Source organism: Hyperolius riggenbachi, chromosome 2 (genome assembly GCF_040937935.1).
Source record: "Hyperolius riggenbachi isolate aHypRig1 chromosome 2, aHypRig1.pri, whole genome shotgun sequence".
In the NCBI taxonomy this organism is placed as follows: domain Eukaryota; kingdom Metazoa; phylum Chordata; class Amphibia; order Anura; family Hyperoliidae; genus Hyperolius; species Hyperolius riggenbachi.
Window position 1 is genome coordinate 349,437,705 of NC_090647.1, and position 22,764 is coordinate 349,460,468.

At 42.4% G+C, this 22,764-nt stretch overlaps 1 protein-coding gene across 1 annotated transcript in view; it reads left to right on the forward strand.

Moving 5' to 3' along the window:
- The window catches only part of NUCKS1 (nuclear casein kinase and cyclin dependent kinase substrate 1), a 51,017-nt gene that overhangs the window by 17,112 nt on the left and 11,141 nt on the right, over nucleotides 1-22,764 (forward strand). The window contains exons 2-6 of the mRNA XM_068269555.1: nucleotides 1,160-1,203; nucleotides 5,849-5,951; nucleotides 10,582-10,640; nucleotides 16,990-17,136; nucleotides 19,755-19,907. Of these exons, the coding sequence (XP_068125656.1) occupies nucleotides 1,160-1,203; nucleotides 5,849-5,951; nucleotides 10,582-10,640; nucleotides 16,990-17,136; nucleotides 19,755-19,907 (506 nt within the window). The remainder of the gene's footprint in view (nucleotides 1-1,159; nucleotides 1,204-5,848; nucleotides 5,952-10,581; nucleotides 10,641-16,989; nucleotides 17,137-19,754; nucleotides 19,908-22,764) is intronic.

The window sequence follows — 22,764 nt, forward strand, 5'->3', positions numbered from 1 at the left end:
GCATGCAATAACCGTGTAACAGCTTGCAAAGGATGAATATGTCTCACCAGTTAAAGTGGACCTGAAGTCCTGCACGGGGCAGAAGGAATACTTAGAGAAATGCACCCAGTATGTTTTGAGTTTGGCCTGTCTAATTCCCCCTCATCTGCTACTAATCACAAGTTGTAATTTGATCCCTCAGCTCTGTCAGCTGACTGCCATAGCAGAGAGGCTAATTTGAAAGCCCAGGATGTTAACAGTATGTCTGCTTCATTGGAAGTAGATGCACTGCATATTTATTGCAGGATTTTTATCAGCTGTAACAAAAATGGTTTTTATTTAAAGGTAAAGTAAATAAAAAGATCCACTTACCTGGGGCTTCCTCCAGCCTCTTGCAGCCGTCCTGTGCCCTCGCCGCAGCTCCAGTGGCTCCTGGTCTCCTGTGCTGGCAAAGCTGACCTCGCCAGGTCGGGTTCCGGGTCGACTGCTGCTGCGTTCCACGGCGCGGGTCACGTGGTCTCGCTGACATCAATAGGACGGTACTGCGCAATCCTATTGACGTCAGCGAGACCACGTGACCCGTGCCGTGGAATGCAGCAGCGGATCCGGTCTTCACTTCACCGGATCCGGATGGCTCAGTCCGTGATCCGTTCTCACTCAACAAATGCATAACTTATCTTCATAGGCTTCCTCTTCTTTTGCTGTGACTACACAGCGCGTCATGTGACTAGTCACATGACACGGAAGAAGGAAGCCTCTACCGCCGGCTGCCTATGACGATAAAGTATGTATAAACCCTCCCTAGCCCACCTGCCCGGCTGCTGCACTCTCCCCTCCCGTCGCTAGATCATACCTGTACCGCACCGCCCTGGCTGTTTTCATATGGTCGCTGCATACGGTGGGGGTGTGGATGTTTTTGAGCTACCCCCCCAGCATATGCGGCAACCGTAGATTCTCCAGTCCAGCTCGAAAGTTTCAGCACCTGGCATATAAGACGACCCTCTGAAAAGATTTTCCTGGGTTAAAAAGTAGTCTTATATGCCAGAATATACAGTAGATGCGTTCAGTGGAATTGTGACAGTTGTTTTAATGGTCTCTAATGTTCCTCAAGTGTGTGTTTTTGTAATGATCAATTAATATGTTCAGTGCATGCAATGACTGTCATTTTTCGGTTTTACAGGAACAGAAAAGTGGTTGATTACTCACAATTCCAAGATTCTGATGGTATGTTTTTTTTCTAGTGATGGAATTCTACTTTTTAGAATGCAGCATAGAAATGTGCTAAGGGTGTTTTTATCCTATAAGACTTCTGTTCAGACTTATTATTATTATTATTATTATTATTATTATTATTATTATTATTATTTTTTAGTATTTATATTGTGTCTTCCCCATCTGTCATGTGTACCAGTTTGTCTCAAAGAGAGCTGACAAATTAAAAAGATTTTATACATACCTGGGGCTTCCTCCAGCCCCATCCGCTCCGATCGCCCCCACGCCGCTGTCCTCCACTGCCTGCAGCTTCGGGAACCGGGTCCCGCCACTGACGTCAGTCATGGCCAGCTACGGAGAAGTGCGCCCTCTACATATCTGCTGGAGAGATATGCAAACAGCGCACTTCTTACGTTAGACTGGCTCCGAGTGACGGAAGTGCGGGGACCTGGTTCCTGAAGTAGCGGGTGGGGGCGATCGGAGCGGATGGGGCTGGAGAAAGCCCCAGGTATGTAAAAAAATCTTTTTAATTTGTCAGCTGTGGTACACTTAAACTGTTCCTCTGAGGGGCTCAGTGTAATCCCTACTATAGTCCTATGTCTCTGTATTAGTCAAGGGACAATTTTTAGGGGAAGCCAATTAACTAACTTGTATGTTTTTGGGATGTGGGGGAGGAAATTTGAGTGCCTGGAGGAAACCCACGCAGACACAGGTAGAACATACAAATTCTGTGTAGGGGCTCAGCGCTGCAAGTCAACAATACTAGCAATGAGACTCTCAACCTGTTCACAGAATTATATGGATGTACCACGTGACCAACAATGCAAACCCTTTGTACTCCTGTTTTGTGTTCATTTATGTACAGCAGGTGTGTAAAACTCACATACAAAGTGGGCCGACATTGAACACTGTGACCAAATCGTGGACCAATCTCAATGTCTAGTGGCTATTAGACACCAGGGCACCTTACAAAGTTCCTAATAATTCCCTTCCATCCCTTTATAGAGTTCCCTGGTGTTTTACGCCTCTTTCCCCCATGTACAGATTCCTGTTGTCTAGTGACACCTGGGGCCATATGCAATTCACTTTTTCTCAGTTTTCTCCTAGGAGATAATTTTTCAACCTCCTTTTAAACTAACTTTTCAGCACTTTACAATTGAAAAAGTACCAAAAAGTTGTTGAAAAAGTATTATCAAATGTATTTTGAGTATTTTCTTGCTTGCTGGTGGCTTAAAAGCCATTTTATGACCAGTTGTGAAAATTTCACCCAGGAGAAAACTATAGGCCCTGGTGTTTACTGGTCCTCCTTCCCCCTATACAGCGCCCTAGTGTCTTGTTACCCCCCACCTCCCATATACAGTTCTCTTGTCTAGTGCTTTCCCCCTCCCTCCCCCGTATGCCATTCTTGGTGATCCAGGGCATCACCTCCAGTATAGCTTTTCTGGTGGACTAGGGTGGGTCAATTATAATGCAAAGTGAAGAAAACACCTGAGGGCCAAATTTGGCACACGAGCCGGAGTTTGACATGTATGATTTACAGGGTAGCAACAATGGCTGGTTGGAAAGCCAGTAGCAACTGCCATCTTTCCTCCAGCTACTGCATCTATCTCCCTCTCTCTCGTTGGAAAGGCAGTAGCAACTGCCATCTTTCTTCCAGCTACTCTCTCGCGCTCTCTCTCTCTCTCTCTATATATCTCTATCTCTATATCTATATATCTATATCTCTATATATATCTATCTATATATCTCTATATATCTCTATATCTCTATATATATCTCTATATATATCTATATATATATCTATATATAGAGAGAGAGAGAGAGATTCATCAATATTAACTCATTGTACTAACAAATCACATGCAATCATAGAAACACATATACAAACTTCTAAAGGTGTTGGGCATGGAGGACAATAGTTAACAAAGCACTACAGTATATTACATCACGCCAGCTCACCGAACGTTTCAGGTTTCCTCTTTGGAACAGGTCCCTACACTAACCAAAACCACCTAGCATGCAAGTAGACATTTTTGGCATCATACCCCTATTGGGTGCATACTTGTAAGTTCTTAAAGTGAACCTCCGGACTAAAAATCGACTCAGCAGCACTGAAAATGCCTGGTGTTTTTTTTAAGTTTCACAGCATCAGAACTTTGTTTCTCTTATCCAAGCCTCATTTTTAGCTGCACAGAAGAAAACTGCCCGGGCTTTTTTCCCCTGATGCTGTGCAAAGCATGATGGGATTTCTGATGATGTTGCTCTCGTTCTGCTGTTTTGGTGAGGTTTTTTTTTTTTTTTTTTTTTTTTTTTGACATTTGAAGCCTAGCGTGTGCAGCTGGGAGGGGTTATCAGGACACAGGACAGTTGGAACTGTGTCTCCTGCTCCTTGTCACCTCCTTTCAACCACAAAGATGGCTGCCCCCATGACAAAGATGGCAGCCCCCATGAATCACACATTTGCCTGTTCTTTTAAAACAGGGTGGGTAAAAAATTATATTACCCATCTATTCTAATTAACATAACTAATGTAACTTAATGACAGTATGTTAGTTTAGGCTGAAGTTCCCCTTTAACCTTTTACATGAAAAGAGCTTACATTTCATACACCTACCAATTCAACAAGGTAGCAACAGTCTGACACTCATACCATTAATTACAAATGATCTGTAATGGCATCAGGGCATTGGAGTCAGTACAAAAATCATCTGACTCTGACTCCAGGTATCCAAAAATTGCTTTGACTCTGACCCCACAGCCCTGAATGGCATAGATGCAGAAAATCTGCAACTTTGTGTCCTGGAAGCAGCGGTTAACGTCCAGAAACACAGATATACTCATCCCTGCAGAGACCTTATATGGCCAAAGGCAGGTGCTGGTGGGAGTGGCCAAATCAAGCACATATCAATATAAAGTTGACTCTGTAGCCGAAAGTGTCCCTGGGGTACTTGCCTCAGGGGGGGGGAAGCCTTCTCAATCCTAAAGAGGCTTCCCCGATCTCCTCAGCAGAGAAGATCCAGTCCATTTGACTTCACTGCGTGCCGTGCATGCACAGTGGCAGCTTTCCGCTCTAGGGGAATTAGCTGAGCCTGATCGTGCCTACTGCACTGCGCAGGTGTGAGCCAGGGAAATGGATATAAAAACTTCTGAGGCTGGGTTCACATATGCCCTAGCGTGAAACAGGAGCATTTTATGCAGGTGCATGTGCAATTTTGTAATGCATTTTTGATGTGTTTACGATTTAACGCAGATGTGTTTTTCGTGCGTATTAATACGTTTGCGGTTCGCATATGTAAAGCGCATATGCGTTTATATTTACATTTATGCAAATCACAAAAACAGGAAGCTTTTAAAGAGAACCTGAACTGAAAATAAAATGTCAAAATACAGGTCATACTTCCCGTATAGTCTACTGCTCAATCTTTCTCCTCTCCTTTATCCCATTTGTCCATTGTGATCAATGGAATCCTCCTTCCTCCATTTAAAAAATGGCCATTACCCCATAACAGCTTCCTGCTCAGCGCTTTGTTAAACTGTAATATCGGCCCCTTGCGCCATAGGGAAACATGGACATTACCTTGCACATTCAGTTATAACTGACAGCTGCTGATCTATAACTGACAGCAACTGGTATATTTCAGTTCTGACAAAACATTCTCCGAACTGGAAGGGATCACTGTAAGAAGAAAATGGCGAGCTTCTGAGAGGAACAGACGGTGAGGTTAGTATGTAATCATTTGCAGCTACGTCATGTGTGTCTTTTTTTTTTTTTTTTTTTTTTTTTTTTTTTTTTAATTTAACTCACTTCAGGTTCCCTTTTAACACAACAAAAATCTTTATTAAAAACAAAAACAAAACGCATTAAAATGCTATGCATATGCGTCACCATAGACTTTCAGTATGTGCGTTTTGGCACCCATCCAAAACCAGTGTTCGCTAAACACATACTGTAAATCGCAGTTCAACGCATCTTTTTCTGCATCCCATTGCCTAACATTGCTGCATAAAATGCAGCATTTTACGCAACGCTAGCATTTCTGCTGTGTGCATCCAGCCTTAAGGTGTTTGGTATAAAGGACATTAACAAACCACTGCAGTAATTTGCAGGAAACCTTGATGTTTAGAGAGTCACCATGACGCAGAATACCCCTTGAGACAAAATTGATAAAGCATTTATACTTAACCTGGAGCTTCTTTCAGCCCTCTTTAGGCCGTTGGCTCCCTTGCTCTGATAGTTTGCTGTCTGGTCTGTTATCTTCTGCCATTCGGCGCAGTCGTGCTGTACTGCACATGCATGGACCATCGCACTCCCGTTGCCTGGAGAGTTGCACTGAGCAGATGCAGAGCACCCCCGTCACCGATGGGCGAGCAGCCAGGCTGCACACGTGCAGTACAGCATGACTGAGCTGACTGGAAGAAAAGACCGGGCCAGCCAGCAGACAATTGGAGCGGCCCGGGAAGACTGGGAGGGAGCAAACGTCCTGAAGGGGGCTGAAGGAAGTCTCAGGTAAGTATAAATGCTTTTATCAGTTTCGTCTCTGGTCCACTTTAAAGCAAAATAAAATATTCTATCGAATGTCTCATTTTCAAATGCTTAACTAATTCTTACGGTATGAAAAAATGTGTTTTAATATTTTAACTTTTTTTTCCATTGTAGATGAAGACTATGGAAAAGTTTCTGCTCCACCCAAGAAATCTCGATCTTCAACAAGAGAAACTAAGGAGAAAAGGCGATCTGGGAAAAATTCACAGGAAGACAGGTAAGCAAAAAATACCTGGTTCTCCTATGTGGAGAGAGAAGGGGCTACGAGGCACTGAGCTGCACAAAAGTATTACAATAGCAGCTGCAGTATTACCCAACTTTTTTATAGCACTTTTCTCCCTAGAAAAAGGACCTTGTGACCACGATATTAAGCCCTAGTGTGTCTTCTTCTAGAGGATGCCAGTGTAATGCAAAAGAGAACAGCTGAAACCAGATGTAAGATTTCATCCATGTAGCAGCCCTTATTTTTTTTTTTTTTTCTTGGTAAAGGGTCTGCACGCTTTTGCAAAGTAATCTTTTTACATGTAGGCTGTCTGGACACCGACTGTGTTTGAATAAAGTGTCTACATTTTATTCTGCTTTAAAAAGACTGTTCATAGAAAAGGACATTCCCTAAAAATAAGCCTCAGCTCATCTTTTGGAGCAAAAATTGAGACCCGGTCTTGTTGCCTGGTAAATAGTATGTAGCTTTGTTCAGGTAACAGATTAAGAGGATGCTGCACAACATGCTGAAAGAGATCTGAATTTTCCTGTTCTGTGCATTGTGTTGACAGTACGGAGGCCCCAGGCTGACCAAAAGCTGGATGAGAAGTCTACCATTGGAAAGACTGATTACTTATATGGATCAGTATTCTCTTTTGATATAAAGGAAAACTGTAACAAGCATATGGAGGCTGCCATTTTTTTCTTTTTAAACAATAGAAGTTGCCTGGCTATCCTGATGATCCTCTGCCTCTAATACTTTAAGCGATAGACCCTGAACAAGCATGCAGCAGATCAGGTGTTTCTGATATTGTCAAATCTGACAAGATTAGCTGCATGCTTGCTTCTGGTGGTATTCAGATACTACTGCAGCCAAATACAGTATATCAGCAGGACTGTCAGGCAACTGGTATTGTTTAAAAGGAAATAAATATGGCAGCCTCCATATCCCTCTCCCTTCAGGTGTCCGTTAAATTTACAGCTGATCTGTAGCCCCAACATGCCTGATCATTGTAACTTTCAATTTGATTTTGAGCAATTAGTTGAAAGGGTAATTGTCCAACATATTTTGCAGATGATACAAAGTTGGCATCTCGTTGACCAATATAATCCTAATACAAGTCTGAAATAAAGGGCCCAATAAAGCTGGGCGGAAGTGCTTGTTACTGTAACTCACTCCTCTGGTGTTATTAAACTCAAACACATGTTGTTTTGTGTTCATTTTAATTAGCAAATGAGACCTCGTTGTGGTTTTTAACTAAAAAAAAAAAAAAAAAACTTTATTATACTGACCAGGCGACATTTCTGTCTGTAGCCCTGCCCCTAATGGATGAGGTCATAGGTGCTTCTCTATGACCAATCAGAGAAGTGCCTGTGACCTCTTCCTTTAGGGGACAGGGCTACGGATGGAATCAGGAAATACAGAGACCCGGTAAGTATAATAAAGTTTTATTAAACAGCGTCATAATCGCTTTTATAAGCGATTTATGCAGCGCTTATATACTTTGCATTGAATGCTGAAAATGTTGAATGTCCTGCCACTGTGATTTCCCCTAATCGCAATCACACTAATGGGTTCTCCTCCACTCACTTTCATTGGAAAAGTATTTTTGGAATTGCTGGTGATCCCAAACCATTGCCTAAAACGCCCTAGTGGGTTCCTACCATTAGTTGGGCTACAATGGCTCCTGGATTTGCTACAATGGTGTCAAGTGTGCTGTTGCTGCTCTGCAAAGCAAGATGGGAGCTACGGTAAGTGTCTAGAGAGCACTGGCTTGTGCACCAGCAACTCCACTCACAGACCAATTCTGATTGTGTGCAGCAGTGTGAAAACTCCTCCCCATTGGCAGCACACTGCTTTCTAGCAGGGTTGAGGGGTCGGAGCAATTTTTGGGTACCTGGAGTCGGGGAAAAAATTGTTATGTAAACTGTGATTTAAAATAGAAAATATGATCAAATGTTTTATTTATTAGATAAGTCATCATAAATTTATATATGCATTTATAGCTCTGTTTAGTTCACAAAAATGAAATAAACTAATAAAAAAATAGTTAGTAGTGCTGCTTCAATAAAGCAGTCCCTGTATTTTTAGTCATATATATATATACACTGCTGCACACAATCATTCCATTTTTCACATTGGCCGCAGCGCAGCGGCCACTTCGCACATTGGCCGTCCAGAACCCGAAGTGGCCAGCCAGAACACGAAGTGGCCAAACTTCGGGTTCTGGCCGTAACATATATAAGATTCCTGTGTACACATCATATACACAGTCACAATCAGATGTGTGTGTGTGTATATATATATATATATATATATAAATATATATATATATATATATACACACACACACATCTGATTGTGACTGTGTATATGATGTGTACACAGGAATCTTATATATGTTACGGCCAGAACCCGAAGTTTGGCCACTTCGTGTTCTGGCTGGCCACTTCGGGTTCTGGACGGCCAATGTGCGAAGTGGCCGCTGCGCTGCGGCCAATGTGAAAAATGGAATGATTTCTGTAACATTAATGCATTTTCTGGCCGTCACGCTGCGGCCAAATTTATCACAAGTAAATTATTGAAATGAAGCCGACGGCAATGTAGCAGATGAAGCCACCAGCTTTTGCTCTGGCTCTCTCTCCTATGGGCAGCCGGCGGGGACACGCGTGTCCCTGAGTCATTCGTCGCGGCAGGGAAGCAGAGCGGGGAGGCTGCAGACATTGCTTCTGCCAGCACCCGCTCTGCAAGAACGGCAGGATTCCCTGCCGCGACGAACGACTCTGGGGGGACACACATGTCCCCGCCGGCTGCCCATAGGAGAGAGGCGGGGGGAGGAGAGAATGGCAGAGCAAAAGCCGGCAGCTTCATCTGTTACATTGCCGCTGGCTTCATTTTGTTAAATTAACTAAGTTGTGATAAATTTGGCCGCAGCGAGACGGCCAGAAGATACATTAATGTTACAGAAATCATTCCATTTCTCACATTGGCCGCAGAGCAGCAAACTTCGGGTTCTGGCCGTAACATATATACTATATAACATCTATGCTGTAAGAATAAAGCCTGATGTGTAGCCGTGTCACTAATAGAGATGGTCAATGAGATGGAAATAATTCTGCATTGATGCTGGTTTATGCAAAATTATGCACTCCTTTTGCTAACGAAATCAAATCATTTGATATGTTGTTAAAATTTGGTTTGATGACTACGAATTAAAGGGTACCTGAGACGGGTACCTGAGACGGATGAAAAGAAAAGTTTTATACGTACCTGGGGCTTCCTTTAGCCCCCTTGAGGCTAATCGGTCCCTCACTGTCCTCCTCCGCCACCTGCATCTTCTGCTACGAGTTCCGGTAATTCAGCTAGTCAGTAACAGTCCGGCTGTGTGCCGCTCCCACAGCCAGGAGTGTTCTGCACCTACACAATAGTGCTGCGCAGGTGTAGTATGCTCCCGGCAGCGGAGTGTGTGCAGGCACATTACGCCCGACTGGCTCAAGTACCTGGACTCCTAGCAGAAGATCCAGGTGGTGGAGGAGCACAGCAAGGGACTGATTAGCCTGAAGGGGGCTGAAGGAAGCCCCCAGGTATGTATACAACTTTAATTTCATCTGTCTCTGGTTTACTTAGTTACACAGTAGTACTATACTCTACATATGCACTCCCCACAGACGCTGCAGGGAATCCACTGAGGTTGTGCACATTGAACAGAGGTGTTGTCCATCTCCCATAAACCTGGTTCAGATTGTACCTGAAGAATGTGTAATAGAGGAATCTCCTCATTCTCCTGCAGAGTACCTGCACATCATTCTTACATGTACCCACAGTTACATTGCCTAGGGCCTGATACATGTTTTGTTCCTGTCTTCTACAAGTACTCTTACCAAGGACTAATTTTAGTCTGACTAAAAGTATTAGAGGCAGAAGATCCGTCTGATATCCATGTAACTGGTATTGTTTAAAAGGGAATAAATATGGCAGCCTCCATATCCCTCTCACTTCAGTTGTCTTAAAATCCTTAAGCGTTGGCAGTTAAGAGATGCATTTGATGTTACATGCTTTCAATCAACAAGATTGTAATATGCAAATTAGGAGTCTCAGTTGGTGGAATCCTAGCCTGAGGAGTCTGGGTCGGTGGATTTTTATACCGACTCCACAGCCCTGCTTTATAGGTGGGATCATTCTGATTAACAGGGCTGTACTCGTGTCACCACGATCAATCGCTGATTAGCAAATGTACTTAGCTGCTTATTACCACTGCTGAGTTCTGTAATGGTGTCTCTATGAGTAAGGATATTTCAGTTATTTAATGGGCTACGTAGCTTTTAGGGCTCTTTTCCACTATGAAATGCGATTGCAATCGCGTTTCAGATTCCACCATGCGATTGAGCTACTGTACTCAGTATAGTAGAGCTTAGTTGCATCCAAAACGCGGCAAAACGTCGGTTGCGCTTAGACCAAAATCGGGTCACACTAATGAAAATTGCTGCTGCAGTTTCCATTAATTTAATAAACCTTGCGTTTTGCAATCGTAATCCAATCGCAAATAACAGGGTAGTGGAAAAAGGACCTTTATACAGCTGTAGTTGTAGCCTTGTATAATACCTCTACATTTGGAATAATTTGTATATTTTAATTTGTGTTTCAGTGATGAGCCTGAGGAAAAACCAGTGAAAAAAGCCAAAAAAGAAGAACCTGCATCTGGAGGTAAGAGCTTCTTTTTTTTTTTTTTTTTTTTTTTCTTCTGTCCTAGATGGGACATATGAGGATTAGTTTTTATTGCAGGCTTTTTGTGCTAGGTGTGTTGGGGAATGCATTATTGCCTTTGGCGAATATGCTCTCTTTTTCTAGGTGGTGGGACACTTTGGCCTCAATTCACTAAGATCATGCTAGAGATAAGGCAAGAGAAAACTTACCTCCACACGTGAGAGAGTTATCTTACCTCTTCATTCCTTAAGTTACCTCTCCTGTAGTTCATTTACCTCCTCTGTAGTTAATTTACCTCCTCTGTAGTTATTTTCACATGCAGCTAATTAACAGCTTGTCTTTAACTCTGGAGTTATTTTAAGGATTGGAGAGTTAATTTAAAGACAGAAGAGTTAACTTTTGGTTTGCCTGAGGTAAAATGTTTCCTGAATACTACATGCCTTATCACCATGGTAACAACTCTAGAAGAGTTATTAAAGACAGGAGATAAGTTTAGTGAATTGAGGCCAATGAAAAACATCCTCTGCTTCTACAATTTTTTTTTTTTTCCTCCGATACCATGTTCAGTATTTTCAAATTACTCTGATCGAATTTTTTTTCTGATGTATCTCACTTAAAAAAAGAATTCCTGAACAACCCAAGGGAGTTGGGAATTAAAGGTAATCTGAGATGGTTGGAGAGACAATTATGCATACTTGGGGCTTCCTCCTGGCTGATCGCACACTCGCCGTAGTCCTGCTCCGCTTGGATCCTCCACGATTCGCCCCTTTGGTCTGGAATATGATTTGCATGTGTGGCCTGGTGCAGAACACTCCTGGCTATGGGAGCTCAACGGGGAGCACATGGCTGGTCTAGCTGAAGGACTTTCTGGGGGAATTGCTAAGGCTTCAGTCAGCGCAGGTGGATGGCGAGGGGGGGGCGATCAGCCTGGAGGAAGCCCCAGGTATGTATACACAACCACAACCCATATTAATTTAACCACTTCAACTCGACGGGTTTTTCCGCTTGAAAAAAAAAACCAGAGCAATTTTCACCTGTCAGCACGCCTTCCATTCATTTGCCTATAACTTTATTACTTCTTATTACAACAAAACCATCTAGATCTTGTTTTTTTTGCCACTAATTAGGCTTTCTTTGGGGGTACTTTTTGCTAAGAATTATTTTTATTCTAACTGCGTTTTAACGGGAATTATAAAATAAAAAAAGAAATGTATTGCTCAGTTTTCTGCCATTATAGTTTTAAAATACATGCTACCATTAAAAACCACTCATTTTATTTGCCCATTTGTCCCGGGTTATTGCAAAGTTTAAAATTTTTCCCTAGTACAATGTATGGTGCCAATATTTTATTTGGAAATAAAGGTGCATTTTTTTTCAGTTTTGCATCCATCCCTAATTACAAGCCCATAATTTATAAAGTAATAGTAATATACCCCCTTTACATACATATTAAAAAAGTTCAGTCCCTAAGGTAACTATGTATTTTTTTTTATTTGTACATTTTTATTTTTTAATTTAAAAAAATGTAGCTAATGGGGTAGTGTGGGAGGTCAGGGGTCAATTTTACATGTAAAAATAAGGTTAAAACATGTCCTTTATTGAAAAATAGATGTGATTTTACTTTTTGGCCACAAGATGTCCTCGCTGCTCACTTTCTCATGCGTAGTATTAACGGCATACAGGAAGTGATGCGTGTACAGTCTTTGTGAATGAGTGAGCCGTTCAATAGGCTGCTGCGGTCATTCACACGGGGACTTAGATCAATTATTGGAAACTGCATTCCCATTCATTGATCTAGCGGCTACCGATCGACGGTAACAAGCATGGTGGGGCTAGCAGGAATGTGCAGCGGGGAGGGACATAGTACCTACGTCCCTGCACATAGAGATGGCATTTTGCAGGGAGGTTGTTACTGTCCCGGGGGAGGGGAAGTGGTTAATCCACTTTGCTTGTGTTTAGTGTATAGGCTGTCTCAGGTGCAAGTGATCAAATTTGAGCTCTCAGCTGTCTGCACAGGAATCTCGGCAGCCTAGGCTAATTTGTAAACACAGGATGTTAACCCTTTCCCTGCTTCCATGAAAGCAGGGAGGGGAAACACTGCAGCTTTATTGCAGGAGTTCTGTGGGCTGTAACAAATGTTTGTTTCTTTAAGGCTGTGTGCACACACAACCTAACGTGAAAAGATGCGTTTTATGTAATGTTTTGTCAATGTGTGCGTTTTGTATGCGTTTTTCGTGCATTCTTATAATTTCCATTTATGCAAATCGCTAGGAAGACGACAGGAAGCATAAACACAGCATAAAAAATTATTTTTGAGGAAAAACTCATACCATTGCGTTTCCATTGACTTTCATTATGTGCGGTTTTTTTTTATGAATATGCAACAAAACCAGCATTTTTGAAAGCGCTGGTTTGAAAACGCATATGCGTTTTTCCTGCGCCCCATAGACTTCCATTAGCGGCAAAAACGCAGCATTTTACGCTTGCGTTTCTGCTGTGTGTGCACACAGCCTGCAGGTTATGTTGTTGCTTATCTTTAGAGCAGAGAGGAAGTTCTGAGTTCAGGTCCACTTTAGCCGCAAGTGTTTTCACCTTCAGGCGGAAGCAATTTTCCCCCGTCAGCGCTCCTCCCATTCATTCGCCAATAGCTTAATCACTACTCCTCAAACGTAAATGATCTATTTTATTTTTTTTGTCTGCCACAAATTAAGCTTTTCGTGGGCGATACTTGTTTTCAGTAATTACTTTTTCTATGCATATTATAGGTAAATACAAAAAAAATACACTTTCTCCTATAGTTTTAAAATAAGCAATTTTATTTTTGGTTTTTAAATAAACTGTAATTTAACTTTCTGCCACTAAATGGTGCTAGAAACCAGTTTATACACAGTCTTTATGAATGGACATTATTATTATTATTATTTAGTATTTATATAGCGCCGACATATTACGCAGCGCTGTACAGTGTATATATATATATATATATATATATATATATATATATATATATATATATATATCTTGTCACTAACTGTCCCTCAAAGGAGCTCACAATCTAATCCCTACCATTGCCATATATCTATATTATGTAGTGTAAGTACTATAGTCTAGGGCCAATTTTAGGGGGAGCCAATTAACTTATCCGTATGTTTTTGGAATGTGGGAGGAAACCGGAGTGCCCGGAGAAAACCCACGCAGACACGGAGAGAACATACAAACTCTTTGCAGATAGTGCCCTGGCTGGGATTCGAACCAGGGACCCAGCGCTGCAAGGCGAGAGAGCTAGCCACTACGCCACCGTGCTGCCCATGGACATGGATCCTGATTTGGGTAATGTCCATTTATAGGCACTGCATTGGTTCGGGGAAACCTTGCTTCGCTTCCCCCTACTGCCGACATGGAAATACCACGGAGTCCGCGCGGTGGTCAGGTGCACGCACCCAAAGCTTAAACCCTGGACAAGAATACCTGTCCAGTTTGCTTTTAGCGGCGCCTATCTGGAAGAGAATACTCGTCCAGATAGGCTTAAGTGGTTAACTGTGATTGGGGATGCTGGCTTTTCACAGCTCCACTGTCCAGGCTGTTGCAGCTATGCATTATGAAATGCTTGTGAACACAAGTCTTCAGGGGCTCTGAGGGAACATCCATAGTGCCAGCCCCAATACAGATGGGAATAGGGTTTTGTTTTTATTTTTGTTTTTTGTCATAGTGCGTTTGCTGATCTGTGCCTGAAAAATGTTAGTGGCCATACTCTTAGCAGTATTTACTTGGGTAAATCAGTAATTCCACCACTTAAAGAGAATCTGTATTGTTAAAATCGCACAAAAGTAAACATACCAGTGCGTTAAGGGACATCTCCTATTACCCTCTGTCACAATTTCGCCGCTCCCCGCCGTATTAAAAGTGGTTAAAAACAGTTTTAAAAAGTTTGTTTATAAACAAACAAAATGGCCACCAAAACAGGAAGTAGGTTGATGTACAGTATGTCCACACATAGAAAATACACCCATACACAAGCAGGCTGTATACAGCATTCCTTTTGAGATCATTTGTGTGTTTCTTTCCCCCCTGAGGGGGGAGTGCATAGCAGAACCACAACACTGAAGAACTTGGCAGCCTTCCAGACACAGGCTGACAAGTCTGACAAGGGAAAGATACATTGATTTATTACAGAGACTGTGATAGTACAAAGTGCTGCAGTAAGCCAGAACACATTAGAATAGCTTTTGGAACTTGTAGGATGATAAAAAACAGGATGCAATTTTTGTTACGGAGTCTCTTTAAGCCCTCGGTGGTTTTCACTTTATGCATCCGAGCAATGTTCACCTCCCATTCATTAGCCTATAACTTTCACTACTTATCACAATGAACTGCTCTATATCTTGTTTTTTCCGCCACCAATTAGGCTTTCTTTGTGTGGTACATTTTGCTAAGAGCTACCTTACTGTAAATGCATTTTAAACGTAAGAATAAGAAAAAAACTGAGAATTCATTATTTCTCAGTTTTCGGCCATTATAGTTAACATATAATACAATAATACATGCCTCCATACTTAAAACCCATGTATTGTATTTGCCCATTTGTCCCGGTTATTATACAGTTTAAATTATGTCCCTATCACAATGTATGGCGACAATATTTTGTTTGGAGAAAAAAAAAAAGCATTTTTCCGTTTTGCATCCATCAGAGTGCAGACAGCTCTGCCCGTATGTAATTACTCAGTATGTGAAAGCCCAGCCAGCTCAAAGGACGATTAATCCAGCTTGTAAAAGATAAGAGAGAAGCTGCCCTAATCTAAATAACACACAGGCAGTGTGCAGAGAGGGGCCTGGAGGGGGGAGATGCATCACAGAACCACAACACTGAAGAACTTTGCAGCCTTCCAGACACAGGGCGACAAGTCCGACAGGGGAGAGATAAGCTGATTTATTACAGAGATGGTAATAGTAGAAAGTGCTGCAGTAAGCCAGAGCACATTAGAATAGGTATAGGAACTTGTAGGATGGTAGAAAACAGGATTACATTTTTGTTACGGAGTCTCTTTAAAAAGTTTAGACCCTTAGGTAATTTTTTTTCTTAAACATTTTATGTGGGTATTTGGGGGGGGGGGGGGGTGGTGGTATGTAAATTAGTATTTGTTTTAGGTAAATATATGTGTTTTTTGTTTTTTTTAACATTTAGATGTAGTTTTACTTTTTGGCCACAAGATGGCAACCTTGAGTTTGTTTATATGACGTCACTCTAAGCGTAACGTGTAGGCTTAGAGGGACATAGGAGGCAGAAAAAGCAAAGCTTCCGAGAGAAGCTGTCGCTTCTTCTGCGGGGGAGAGGAGTCATTGATTCCTGGGCTAATGATCCTCGGCCGGGAGCACGCTTGCACGCGCACGATCGGCCGTGGGACCGCACATGGCCTCCTTGACGTAGTTCTGTCAAGGAGGACAAAGTGGTTAAAGGACATGTCCAAGTACAAAAAAAAGCAACTGGGGCTTTATGTACAGTAGCTTTAGATTGCTTCTGTGCTTGGCTTATTTATATGATTAATATTAACCACTTCCATACCATGAAATTGTGTGCTGATCTGTGCTGCGTGGGCTCTCCAGCCCACAGCACAGATCAGATAGCAGCCAGGCCGATCAGACGGATTTCCGTCCTGCGCCTGATGGGATAGGCTTTAGATCAGAGGCCGGGGATCACCGATCTCCTCTACGGCGCTGCTGCGCAGCAGCGCCGTATACATGTAAACACCGGGGAAGGTCTTCCCCGTGTGTTTACATTTACCCTGCGAGCCACCGATCGGCTCGCAGGGTGTTCACGGAGACACCCTCCGTGAACTGACATGGAACGTTTCCATGGTATACACTTCAGGATTCAGGGGCGTATATATACGCACCGAGAATCCGGAAGTGGTTAATTACTAGTGATGAGCAAAAAGTCGCGTGATGACTCGATCAGCAGCAGTTGTCTTCATTTGGCTATTTTCTTCCTGGATTAACACTGTGGAGATTGCATAATGCATGAGTAATTTCAAAGCCTGGAAAGTGCAGAAAGTCGTAAAGGCTATCCAGAAACTTGTTGCATACGGAGAGTTAGAATAATGCAATCCGTTGCAATGGAGAGATGGCCACAGAATTATTCTGCAGTGCCACAGATAAAGTGCATATGCACCCGAAGTGGGAATTATTTGAATGTTTTGCGTATCCCTCCCAATTCATCACTCATAAATTGTTGGATATTGCTGGTCTTGTAGGTAGGACCCCCCCCCCCCCCCCCCCCCCCCCCAAATGTATTCTCTGAAGCTTGCAATCAAGTCAATATTAAAACACAATCGTACATAAAACTTTGTTTCAGGAGAAGACCTTGGCAGCGACGACGACTTGGCAGCTGGTGATGGAAAAGCAGACAGTGACTATGAAAGCCCCAAAAAGAACAAAAAGGGCAAAAAACCTACATCGGAAAAAAAGCGGTCTTCCAAACCAAGAAAAAGATCTGCTCCAGGTAAATACGACTCATCTTGTGGGGTGTATAGTATATTGGTAGCCATTTTGTCATTTGAGGAAAAAGTTGGCTTCACTTTCACCCCCCCCCCCTTACTGTACAGTACTGTAATTCTCTATTTTTTTGTTTTGTTACTGTTGTACTTTTCTACCACTTTTATACAGTTAAAGGGACACTTAAGTCAAACAAAAAAAATGAGTTTTACTCACCTGGGGCCTCCAATAGCCCCCTGCAGCTGTCCGGTGCCCTCGCCGTCTCCCTCCGATCCTCCTGGCCCCGCCGGCAGCCACTTCCTGTTTCGGTGACAGGAGCTGACAGGCTGGGGACGCGAGTGATTCTTCGCGTTCCCAGACACATTAGCACCCTCTATGCTGCTATATGATATATGCTATAGCAGCATAGATGGCGCTATTGTGGCCAGGAACGCGAAGAATCACTCGCGTCCCCAGCCTGTCAGCTCCTGTCACCGAAACAGGAAGTGGCTGCCGGCGGGGCCAGGAGGATCAGAGGGAGACAGCGAGGGCACCGGACAGCTGCAGGGGGCTATTGGAAGCCCCAGGTGAGTAAAACTCAATTTTTTTTGTTTGACTTAAGTGTCCCTTTAACACCCATTATCTGGCACCAACGGGGATCGGCTGATGCTGGATAAATGTACTATCTGGTTGCTTGAGTCAATGTTAAAAATGGGCCTAGCTAAAAAAAAAAAAGTACTATACCCCACACTGTATACTTGCCATAAACTAGTAAAGTTGTCAATTTGTTTTTAATTACATTATTTCAAAACCAGGGCTGTGGAGTTGGTTACAAAAATCTTCCGACTCCTCAGTTTATGAAACTCCGACTCTGGGTACCCAAAATGGCTCCGACTCCTCGACTCTGACTCCTTAGTCTAATACTTCAGTGCTGTGGATTTTGTACAAAAACCATCCAACTCAGACTCCTCAGTTTATGAAATCAACAACCCCGACTCCGGGTGCCCAAAATTGCCTCGACTCCGACTCCACAGCCCTGTTCAAAACAGACAATTAACCTCTTGAGGACTGCAGGGCTAAACCCGCCCTAGTGACCAGGCCATTGTTAGTGAAATTGGCCACTGCAGCTTTAAGGCCAAGCTGCAGGGCCGCATAACACAGCACACAAGCGATTTTCTCCCCACAAACAGAGCTCTCTGGTTTTTTTTTTTTTTGGTTTTTTTTTAAATCAATATTTTTGTTGCAGCTTTTTAAAAAAAAAAAAAAACGTTTCTGTAAATCCCCTCCCTCCCTCCCCACAGCCGGCCAATTACGGCAATCGGCTGTCATAGGCCTCTGTCTATGAGAGCCGATCGCTCTCTTGTCCCCCAGGAGGATAGCCGTGTCACACGGCTGTCCCCAGTGCAGCGCTGCCGCCCCCCAAGCAGGAGATGCGCGCGATCTGCAAAACAGAGCCCCAGGACTTTACGCCAATCTGCGGTAGGCGGTCCTGGGGCTGCCGCCGCGGCTACGCCCATCGGCGTGACGCGGTCGAAAAGTGGTTATTACAAAACAGACTTAATGTAATGTAACAGAGGTTTTACTGTATAACTGGTTCAGCACCGCAGTGGCGAAAATCTCATGCATCCGAGCAACGTTCACCTCCCATTCATTCGCCAATAACTTTATTGCTACTTATCACAATGATTTGATCTATATCTTGTTTTTTCCGCCACTAATTAGGCTTTCTTTGGGTAGTACATTTTGCTAAGAATACTTCTTTTCTAAATCCATTTTAACAGGAAGATTAAGAAAGAAATAATAAATTTGTTTTTTGCCAGTATAGTTTGAAATTAATATACGCTACCGTAATTAAAACTCATGTATTTTATTTGCCCATCTGTCCCAGTTATTACACAGTTTAAATTATGTCCCTATCACAATTTATGGCGCCGATATTTTATTTAGAAATAAAGGTACATTTTTTTCAATTTGCGTCCATCACTACTTATAAGCTTATAATATAATAAAACATTCTCTGGACATGCATATTTAAAAAGTTCAGACCCTTGGGTAACTATTTATGTTTTTGTTTTGTTTTTTGTTGTTGTTGTTGTTGTCCTTAATAAAAAATGTATGTGAGTCATTTTTGGTGTGGGAGGGAAACAACCAATTTTAAATGTAAAAATAAGACAATGATTTATTGAAAAATGTGGGTGCAGTTTACTATTTGACCACAAGATGGCCACAGTCAAAGTCCTGGATGCGAACGATCTCGCATCCAGGAACTAAAAGAACACGAAGTTTCCTGGGGGGCAGAAATACTGCGCTCTCTCAATAGAACATGTCGGTTTTTCTGCGGGGAAGTTAGATCGGTGAATGGGAATTATATTCCCATTCACTGATCGGGGGGCGGGTGCGCGCCGATCGCGCACACCACGTGGCGGCAGCAGAGCCTATCTGGACAAACTTACTCGTCCAGATAGGCCGAACTGGCTAAAGAAGTGTAAAAGTAGATTTTTGCATCCTGCACGGCCAGGATTTTTTTTTCTGGTTGCTTGAGACTTCTAGTCAATTGAGTTCTGGAGTAACTGGGAATTTACTGTAATTTTTTTATGGCTAATGTTAGCAATTCTTTTCTACATATTACATATTGTTTTTATTTAGATGACAGCGATGATGAAAAGGAGCACAAATCTGTACGTCAGCAAAGACAAGCTGCATCCAAGGCTGTCTCTAAGCAGAGAGAGATGCTGATGGGTGATGGTGGAAGCGAAGATGAGGAACAAGAGGAGGAGGAAGAAACACAATTTGTGGAAAGTGAGTTTGGTTGCAGTGATATGTATGAATATATAGTTATCAGAAGAGAAAAGGTGTGGTGTGTGCACGCCCCTTAGATGACAAATGTTCCTAGCAATTAGACGCACACTGTCTAGATGGTTCGCTGTACTATGGGAGTGGTATTACCCCACTATGACTGTAAGAATGTAGAAACTAGTATAGCGCTCAACACCTATCAGCAATCAGTAAAGATATCAAAAACAGTGACAAAGCTATAAGAGAAATAAAATTTAAATCGAATAGTCCAACATAAAGTCCACAACACCTAATGCTTCTCCTTCTCCGGATTCAATCCTGCTTGATAGTATAAGGTACGCTCACCAGATCCAATTGCTGATTGGTTACGATCAGCAAAAACTGCTTGATACCACATAGAATCCTCACAATGGCTTGTGCTTCTTCCTAATAGTTGCTCAAAAAACACATACAAAGGGGTACACACAGCGTAATCCAGTTACTTCCTGACGAAACTTATACCCTTCACCAGTGCGACCAACACCATGCACTCACTGTGTGATGGATTGTTCAGTGTGCAGTAATAAGATTGCACGCTCACCAAATTTACTTGCTGACCCAGCAACAGACCAGCCACAATCACTTGTATGACAGTAGTCTTGAGTTTTTCCTCTAACACGATGATGCTCCTTTAAAACTCAGACATGCGACCATAGCGGAATACCGTTTAATATATAAAACAAGATACAGTAGTGCACTCACATTCCATAAAACTTAATGCGCATATATAAAAGTTCATAGGACGTCCTCACCGCCGCAGCTCCGAGATTAGCTTCTCCATCAACGCTCTGAGGTTACGCCCTACCGGTTACGTCGTAAATGACTCATCAGGGCTTGCCTGTAGTCGCGTGGAGAAGCTTTGAATCTCTGCTTATGCAACTTACTTCCTGGTGGCGGCGGCCATTCTAGGCGGCTAAAACTGATAGACGCAGCACTATCTGACATTGGCTCCTTCATTTCTACACCGGCAGGGGAGACAGTGTAGCTCCTCCTGCTGGTGCTAACAGGTACAACACTCTGCAATATAAATACTTTAACATAACCTACTCCTATAATATTAACCTTTGAGAGGTTCACATTCAAAACATCCCATATTGTATAGGTGCTATGTGCATGCCAGCGCCCACACCCAACAGCTGTTGGGCGTGGGCGCTGGCATGCACATAGCACCTATACAATTCTTTATTGATCTTTTGATTTTTGTAGATTTTTGAGTGTTTTCCTGACCCATACTTGTATGCACAGTAGCACTTTATCCTTGGCGAGGATGGTTATTTGCACAATTATGCACAGCTGGTGGCACCCAGCCCTATGAACTGTAGACTATACTATTATAGTGTGATTTGGCTAAAATTGCGTTCCTGAGGTGGATAGTGTCAATAACGTTTGACACGCACCAAGAGATTGATTTTAATTGTTTTTATAAATATTGTTTGTTTGCTAATAAAGATTACGAATTTGAACCATTGAGATTCAGATTGTCCTGAATATATTATTTTTGGCTCAAATAGGTTTTCCCTTTTCTTTTTGGTAGTACTGTTACAACTAGTAGGAGAGAAAGTATGTATCCGGGCACCAGCCAGCAGTAATGCTTAGATCACACCTTTATTGCATCCACCTGGAATTCCAAACAAACGCTATGTACAGTCGGCCTAACAGCCGTTTCGCAGGAGCACCTGCTTCTTCAGAGGCAACAAATTTGTTGCCTCTGAAGGAGGTGCTCCTGCGAAACGGCTGTTAGGCCGACTGTACATATCGTTTGTTTGGAATTCCAGGTGGATGCAATAAAGGTGTGATCTAAGAATTATTGCTGGCTGGTGCCCGGATACATAATTTCTCTCCTACTAGTTGTATCATTATCTTCTTGTCCGGAGGCACGGAGTATCCACCTGCTACCCCCTGGATCTGACTCTGTGCATCTAGTGCCAACATATCGTACTCTCTTGCCTTGGAATAGCTTTGTCACTGTTTTTGATACCTTTGCTCATAGGTGTTGAGCGCTATACTAGTTTCTACATATATAGTTATCAGCTGCTAGAGAAGAGGAGAAAAAGTAACTGCATTCTTGTACAGTTATACATTCAGCTAAAGGTTAGGTAGGTGTTTCCAAATATACCTCTTAATTTGAGAAATTTGTATTGGGAGTCATAAAATGTCTTTCAGTATTAGTGCAATTAGAAGAGGCAGGCACGATGTAAAGCTCTGGCCTGAGCCTCACTCCATACACATTTGGGCACAGGTTCACTGCACAGAATTTTGCCTCACCCTTCCTCTCTCCCTAAGCTACCTACAGTTACCAACTGTCGCCATCTCTAGTTTTGTGATATTTGTTGATTAGCAGGCACCACTTATCTGTGAGTCTAGTCTAGTTCTTCTAGCTTAGAGTGGACCTGAGCTCAGAACTTCCTCTTTGCTCTAAAAAAACCAAAAATACGAAACAGCATAACCTTTTTGAAAAAAAGTCCCTTAAAACACGATAGTTACCTTAGGGACTATTTAAATATATATGTTGAGGGTATATTACTGTTGCTTTTGTAAATAAAAGCTTACTTTTATAGTATAACTGAAAAAAATACACCTTTATTTCCAAATAAAATATTATCGCCATACATTGTACTAGGGACGCAATTTAAACGTTGTAATAACTGGGACAAATGGGCAAATGTCTGTATCTACAATAGCACATTTTTATTTTGTTTAACTACAATGGCTGAAAGCTGAGAAATTATGAATTTTTGCAGGTTTTTTTTTTCTTCTTCCCTGTAAAATTCATATCTTACCAAAAAGTACTGCCCAAAGAGAGCCTAGTTTGTACCACGCA